General features: G+C 37.9%; 1 protein-coding gene across 1 annotated transcript; it reads left to right on the top strand.

Annotated features, from left to right (window-relative positions):
• The first annotated feature begins 1585 nt into the window (after positions 1-1585).
• LOC123130633 (1,2-dihydroxy-3-keto-5-methylthiopentene dioxygenase 4-like) lies at positions 1586-3335 on the top strand. The gene is made up of 5 exons (XM_044550470.1): positions 1586-1600; positions 1700-1772; positions 2235-2329; positions 2433-2672; positions 3204-3335. Exons 1-5 carry the CDS (start codon positions 1589-1591, stop codon positions 3333-3335), a joined length of 552 nt encoding a protein of 183 aa, XP_044406405.1. The 5' UTR covers positions 1586-1588.
• Positions 3336-8034: the final 4699 nt, after the last annotated feature.

Genomic DNA, 8034 nt, shown 5'->3' with positions numbered 1-8034 from the left:
GTCATCATAAGTTGAAGTGGATCTCCATAAGTACATCCTGCCATGTGCATTTGCATTCCAAAAGCAAATTACTTATATGCACATCTTTAGGGGGAGCCCTTGCAACTTATGAAGACAATTCCTTATCCTTTACAATTTCACAGATTATATTCCCCATTGAAAACTTCAACTAGATTGTCATTAATCACCAAAAGGGGGGAGATTGTAAGTGCATCTAGTGCCACCCCTAGTTGGTTTTGGAGTATTGATGACAAACCTAGTTGAGGGACTAATGTGTTTGTGAGAATTGCAGGATAACACATGTAGAAGTCCCTCATTGATTCGGTTTTCCTACCAGAGATGACCCCTAAAAATGTATGAAGACATTGAAGTCAAAGGTGGTATATGAAGATATTCACATTGAAGACTATGACAAGAGAAGACACCACATGAAGCCTATGGAGCTCGAAGACTTAGATCTTTTGTAGTTCTTTTTCTTTTGTGTTGAGTCATAGGAACCACCGTACTGTTAAGTGGGGTCCAAGAGAACCAGTCAGAATGACTGAAGTGATGCCTAACCAAAACCTATGTCTTCGAGTGAAGACTATGAGAGCGAATCTTGTCCAGAGTCGGACAAGTCAGCTTTGCTTGCAGCCCAAGTAAAGTTGCCGTGTGAGTTTGAAATCTGACCGTTGGAACACGTGTCAGTTACTTAGTGACCCAGGGTCATTTCGGACAAATCAGGTCGGGTTGCCAAGTGGCTATAAATAGCCCACCCCCTACAACCATAAACGGTTGGCTGCTCGGATTGAAAGTACGACTTTTGTCGTTTGAGAGCAACCCACCTCGAAGCCTTTGAGAGAGAATTCCTTGCGAGGATAAAGCCCTAACCACCCAGAGCCAAAGAGAATTAGGCATCACTTAAGTCTTCTTGTCTGTGTGATCTGAAGACTTATTACACTTGAGGACTGTGCATCCTCCAGCCGGTTAGGCGTCGCGTTCTGAGCATCCAAGATACATTGTGGATTGCCGGTGAACAAAGTCTGTGAAGGTTTGGGAGTCTACCTTGAAGACTTACCGGAGTGATTGGGCGAGGTCTGTGTGACCTTAGCTCAAGGGGAAAACGGTGAGGACTGGGTGTCTTGAGCTGCGTGTTCAGGACTGGGTGTCCGGGATTGTGTGTCCTAAGGTTTACATACCTAGCCGTCCTAACTAAACGTACAGTTGTCACAGCAACTGGAACTGGTCCAACAAATCATTGTCTTCAACGAGTCACTGGTTTCATCTTCCCATCCCTTTACTTACTGTTACTCCTTGTGAAGTCATTGTATGTTTGCACTATCTTTTGTCTTCACTGAGTAACTGTGTTTCCTGTTTGGCTTCTCAATATCTTCCTACCTGATCCTTACTACATTGCTGCTATTAGTCATTGTGCTTTCACTCTATTGAATACTTGACTATGGCCTGCCTAGTGTAGTCTACCTTCCGCTGCAGGGTATTAGGTTTATTTCTATCGTTTGTCTTCATAACTCCCATATTTTGAAGACTTTCATAAAAATCGCCTATTCACCCCCCCTCTAGTCGATATAACGCACTTTCACCGCTCAACATGGCTCTTCAGGTATGGCCAGGATTCGATCCCATGGATTTCTCTTAGGAATCGAGATGAATTCTATCTTCTCTATATCTGATTTGCGCCTAATCTTGGTTCTTGGATCAGGTGTGGATGGTTGGGGAGGACGGTGAGGACCTCAAGAACCACAGGGAGCTCCTACCTCTCTCCAAGCTCCAGGGTGCGAATGATGATCCTCAGTTTCTTGGATTGTTGGTGTGTCCCCTATTTTTTTGGGAAGAAAATGCCTCTTTTGGCTGAATGTATACGAGCTTTTATTCGTTGGATGTCGTGGCCTTAGTCAACACTTTTAGATGACGCCGCCCTCATGTAATTGCTTGAACAGAGGGTGACTTGCCATCGTTCTTGATTATCCTCTATCGATTCGAACTATACAATTTATGTTCCTCACCCAAAGAAGTAACTGCTGAGAGTGGACACCTGACTAATAAGGCGAGTAGAACAAGGGAATGTTTTCAGTTCTCTTTTAGCTTTGAAAATTATCATTTTGAAAAAAATTCAAAAACGGCCAGGTATCTGAATCCACTTTTCCGTAAACATGGTGTCTAGAAGCTGGGCTCGGTTCCGTAAACATGGTATACTCTGCTAAGCAGCTTCCAACACTTTCCCTGTTTTCTTTCAGAGATTGGTGTGTTATATTGGCATTTGGACCCAAAGAGACCTGAAAGCAAAGAAGAGCTAGCGAAGATCCGCAAAGACAGAGGATATAACTACATGGTTTGCGACTCCCACCAACTCTCAGTTCCTCTTTGCTTCTCTTTAACCATGCACACCTTGTGTATGTAATCTGATAGTATTGCACATGCATCACTTGCTGAAGGATCATCTCGATATATGCCCTGGAAAGTTAGCAAACTTTGAGGAGAAGCTCAAGAACTTCTTCACAGAGCACATGCATGCCGACGAAGAGATCCGCTACAACTTGGAAGGCGGCGGGTACTTTGATGTGCGCGACAAGGATGACAAGTGGGTTCGGATCTGGATAAAAGAAGGGGATATCATCGTGCTGCCGGCTGGAATTTATCATCGGTTCGCCCTCGACGCCGCCAACCATGTGAAGGTACTGACTGGGATCTTTTATGTGTTTTACTGCTAAAGTGTTGTTGCGGTGATTATTTTTCGCATCACATTTTGCATAGAAATATGAATCTGTTTTGTCAACCAAGCTCATTGAAAGCATGAGTTAGGCACTAGATTAGAGGACATCTGTAGAACCATCAAAAAGAAGCGCAAGTCACAAAACGGATCAACATGATGGTTGACAACTAATTCTTCATGTAATGCTACTTGGTGAGGACCACTAAGGAAAAACAATACAATGCTGAACTAGCAGCATCACATTCACGGATCAGATGTACGACACAAGTTGGCCAATCTGGGTAGTGTATTCAAGTTTAGCAGAAAGTGTGCTCTCGTAGGATGCAGAAACAAGGTTCATTTTCAGCCGGTAATTAGAGAATTGTGCTGTTAAACAAAATCTATAAGCAATTAAAATGAGACGGTGTATATATGTAGAAGTTCTATCTTGCATCAGATATAAACTGGGTCCTTATCAAACTTAACACATTCTGATGCCTCTTGTCGTGCACAGCTCATGAAGCTCTTCCTAGGAGAACCTGTGTGGACAGCGCACAACCGGCCTCAGGAGGACCATCCGGTGTGGAAAGAGTATCTGAAGAGTCTAACGGACGACAATGCTGGTCTTGCTCTGGCAGCACACTGAAGTTTGTTTGTGATTCCTCAGCTATGTATTATAAACACCCATGCATGGACATATACATACACTTGGATGAAACTGTGTTGTAATCTTGAATATGCAGGTGGCCTCGTTGGCGCACCATGGACGTCTCCGCTGCTGGTAAACGACAAAAAAAAGGATTGGCCGATCCAGTCGAGCAAGCTGTGGAAGAACAACTCGACTTATGTATGCTTTTTTTATCTAATATGGCTGATTGTACTGCCACCGTTGTTTTCGGTTTTTTGCTCACATGCACTATATTTGTTGGATGTAATGCCTGAGAACTAGCCTGGGAATAGATGCAGTATGTTGCTAGAGTTTGTGCAACTTTTAGTCAAATAGAAAATTTTGATGAAATGCACGTAGTTGTTGTTCGGCAGTGAAATTCATAGTCTTTGCAGTACCCAGTTAATGTTTTCGAAGTTTAATACTGCAAAAAGAATGAAAGTGAATATACTATACTTTGAAAAAGAAAACGGAATGACGGAATCATATGGTGTTGTTCATATATAACCAAGAGAGGAGTTCAAAGAATCTTAACTTGTTGCATTTCATAATAAAACAGTGGAAAAGCATGAACTAGCTAGGTGTGCTAGTTCAAATATGTACCATATCATCACCTTGAAATAGTATGTCATTCGCAAAAACTTTTGGGGAGAATATGAAAAAGTGTGATATTACATTGCATTAAAAAATAAAGTTTTAAAAATACTCACGAGGATGTTGATATTTTAAAAGAGGAACATTTCAAAGGAATTTCTAAAAAATGGTTTTCCCATTCTAAAAAAACTAGAAGTTCAAATTAAAATATCGGTGCGGTCCAATGTTTATAAAAAAGGATTTTCCCCATTACTAACCAATAAATTTAAGAAATTCAAATTTAAAAAATGGTAAAGTTAGATGTCTATTAAAAATTTAGGTTTTTCTCATTCGTAAAAGAATAAAACCAAGATGTTCAAATTTAAAAAATGGCGATGTCTGATGTTTGTAAAAAAACGAATTTGAGCAAAGAATGATTTCCTGCATTAAAAAAAAGGAGATTAAATTAAAAATAACGGTGTAGTCGAAAGTTTAAAAAAAATCCAAAATTTAACTTTTCAAAATTAATAAAAGCCTAGAAGTTCAATTTAGAGTAACAAATCATTTGATTTTCACCGTTTAAAAAAACCCCGAGAAGTTCGGTTCAAGAAACCTAAGAAGTTTAAATTTTAAAACACAGTTTTTCCTTGCTGCTAAACCAATAAAAATCGAGAAGTTCAAATAAAATAACGAAGAAGTATACGGAAAAATCAAATTATTTCTGTTTCTAGGAAAAATAAAAGTAGGAAATTTTAATTTTAAAAATTTTGTTTGATGCTTATTTGAAAACATATTTTTCCAGTAAAAAAAGATGAAGTTCAAACTGAAATAACAAAGAATTTCAAAATTTATTGAAACCTAGGATTTACCTGTTCAAAAAATAAAAAAACACAACTCCATTTTTTGCATTTTTTAAAACAACTCATTAACGAAAAAAAATGGTGAAGTTCAAATAATATATAAATGATTTTCCTTATTTAAAAAAACTAGAAGTTCAAATTAAAATAATGGAGTGGTCCGATGTTTATAAAAGATAGAATTTTCCCGTTACTAACAAAGATCTAAGAAGTTCAAATTTTAAAAATGGTGAAGTTCGATGCCAATAAAAAAACCATATTTTTCTCGTTATTAAATGAATAAAACTTAGCAGTTCAAATTTTAGAACATCTTCATGGTTAGATGTGTGTTAAAATCATGTGAGTGTATGTGTGTAGGTGTGTGGCAACACAAAAGTTCAGATGAGGAAAAGGTAATAAAATGAAACCTAAAAATGTTCATTGCAACAAGTTCCAAAAAGAAAAAGGAACACACCATTGAAATATCCACATGGCTAGGAAAATGAAAAAAAAATTGATTTGCCCCATTCTATAAAAACTAGAAGTTCAAATTAAAAATAACGACACGATATCATTGTTTTAAAAAAATCATTTTCCCGTTACTAACCAATAAAACTAAGAAGTTCAAATTTAAAAAATGGTGAAGTTCGATGTCTATAAAAAATTCGGATTTTTCACATTATTAAAAAATAAAACCAAGAAGTTCAAAATTTTAAAACAAAGAGGTTCGAAAAACTCGATTTTTCTCGTTACTAAAAAATAAAACTAAGAAGTTTAAATTAAAATAACAAAAAGTTCAAAGTTGATAAAAACCTCAGATTCTCGTTTTAAAGAATAACTAATAAATTCAAATTAAAATAAGGGAATAACAAAAAAAGTTTTTTAAAAAATTCCCCATTTTTCTAAATTCGGATTTTCCCTTATACTAAAGATTAAACCAAGAAGTTCAATTTGAAAAAACTGAGTAATTCAATGTACATTAAAAACTTAGTTTTTCTCGTTACTGAAGAATAAAACCAAGAAGTTCAATTTTAAAACATGGAGAAGTTTTTACTACATGATGTGTGTTTAATATGAGAAAAATGAATTAAAAGGCAAGGTCCCAATTTTTAAAGAGAACTCACATTTTCCTTGTTATAGAAAACTCAGATTTTCTTCATTATTAAAGAATGTAAACAAGAGGTTCTACAATAAAATAACAAGAAGTTCAACTTTTAAAAATAGAGCGCTTCAAGATTCATAAAAAGGGATTAAGAAATAAAACCAGGAAGTCCATATTAAAAATATGGAGAAGTTCGAGGATTATAGAAAACTCAGATTTTCCTCGTTATTAAAGAATGGAAACAGGAAGTTCAAAAATAAAATAACAAGAAGTTCAACTTTTAAAAAGTAGAGCGCTTTAAGATTCATAAAAAGGATTAAGTAAATCATATTAAAAATTCATAAAAAAACTTAGATATTTTCACGTAACCAAGAGAAGTTCAGATTGATAACTGCCGAAAGTTCACGTACTACACGGTGTGCATTTTGTATTAAAAAAAGAATAAAAAAGCAAAGTCTAAAAGTTTTGTTGTTATAAGTTCAAGTCCTCCATCGGAGAAAGTTTAAAAAATTATTGTGGGAGAGATTTGTACCAAAGGAATATCATTTGTGTAACACGGACAAATGGATGAGAAAATTACAAACGAAAATACGCCACAGAAGTTCAACGTGAAAACAGCAGGAAGTTCAACTACTACGTTGAATGAATTTGAGATGAAAAACTTTTAAAATCGTCGTGAGTACGAAAAAACGATCAACACGGGAAACTTGCATGCTTACAGTAGCTTTCCATCGGTATATCACCTGCTCAATTCCGGTGAATGAATGGAGAGTTACGAGCAGTGGATGGAGACCTATGAGCAAAAAAATCACGTGAAAAACAGAGTGAAGTTCAGGTACACGCGCCGAGAAGTTCAGGTTCTTCACGCGATGCATTTTCGAAGAATCTGTTTCGTGATAAAGGCAGAACGAATGATCTCGCCATTTTCGCAATTACTTGAAAACGCCTAAGAATCAAAGAAAAGCATCAACATGAAAAAGTTTCGCATTTTCTGTAGCTTTTCAATAGTGTATTATTTGCCCAATTCTGATAAAGTTTGTAGAAATTACGGCGAAAATATGTTTTTCGCCATTTTTGAAACTGACTTAAAACCATAAAGAATTGGGAGAAATAATACATACCAAAAAGTTTTGCATTTGTTCAAGCTTTCCAACGCCATATCATTTGATGCATTCGGACGCACGGTTAAAAAATTAGCTCGAAAATACGAACTCGGTAGGACTTGGATCATTTTCTAAATTACTCTTAAACCATTCAAAATTAGAAAAAAACTTTCAAGATGAAAAAGTAGCGCATTTTCATAAGCTTTCCAATGCCGTATCATATGCCTTCATTAGATTAGCCATTTAGAAATGACATCGAAAAAATGAACTCGGCTGTTCGGTTTACAAAATTGTACGTTTTTTCAAATTACTCTTTAACCATAGGGAATTAGAGAAAACTTTCAACATGTGGAAGGTGCAGTTTTGCAGCAGCTTTCCAACGCCATATTATATGCCTCATTCTGATAAACGTTTTAGAAATGCGATCGAAAATATGATTCACATTTTTTGTGCAAAGAAAAAACGGTTTTCAAAACTGCTATTAAACCGCTTATATTTTGCCAAAAATTTAAGTTGGGTCATGATATTGGTGTCCATAGCTTTCCAACGGTATATCGCAAGCCCCATTTGGGCAATGTTGGCGGAAGTTCAACCTAGTTCATAGGGAAGTTCAACGTACTACTAGCGGGACATGTCAGGTTGTGATCATAATATTATTCTGATCCCGTGATCAGAATAGTGACACTATTCTAATCCCAGGATTAAAATAACTATTTGGATCACGACGCGCCCTATATGGGCCCGATGAGATGTTCCGGAACTAGCCGAACTGCCACGATCCGTTCCTAACCCCGACCCATCCCCCTCCATCCCGTCCCTAACCCCCACTCCCTCGATCGGCGGCTACCTTCCCCGAATTAGGCCACCGCCATCGCCGCCCTCCCGAATCGCGCCACCACCGCGGCTGCCCTCCCGAAGCGCGCCACCACCGCCGCCCTGCCCCACGGCGCAGCTCCCGGCCTCCCAGCGAGCCGCCGCCCTGCCCCGCCCCTCGCACTGCCTCCGTTCCTCCCAGCGCGCTGCCGCCCTGCCCCATGGCGCCCAGCTACTCCGCCCTCCACTGC

Source organism: Triticum aestivum, chromosome 6A (genome assembly GCF_018294505.1).
Source record: "Triticum aestivum cultivar Chinese Spring chromosome 6A, IWGSC CS RefSeq v2.1, whole genome shotgun sequence".
Taxonomy (NCBI): Eukaryota; Viridiplantae; Streptophyta; class Magnoliopsida; order Poales; family Poaceae; genus Triticum; species Triticum aestivum.
The sequence above is the reverse complement of the archived record's forward strand: the minus strand, read 5'-3'. Positions and strand labels throughout refer to the sequence as shown.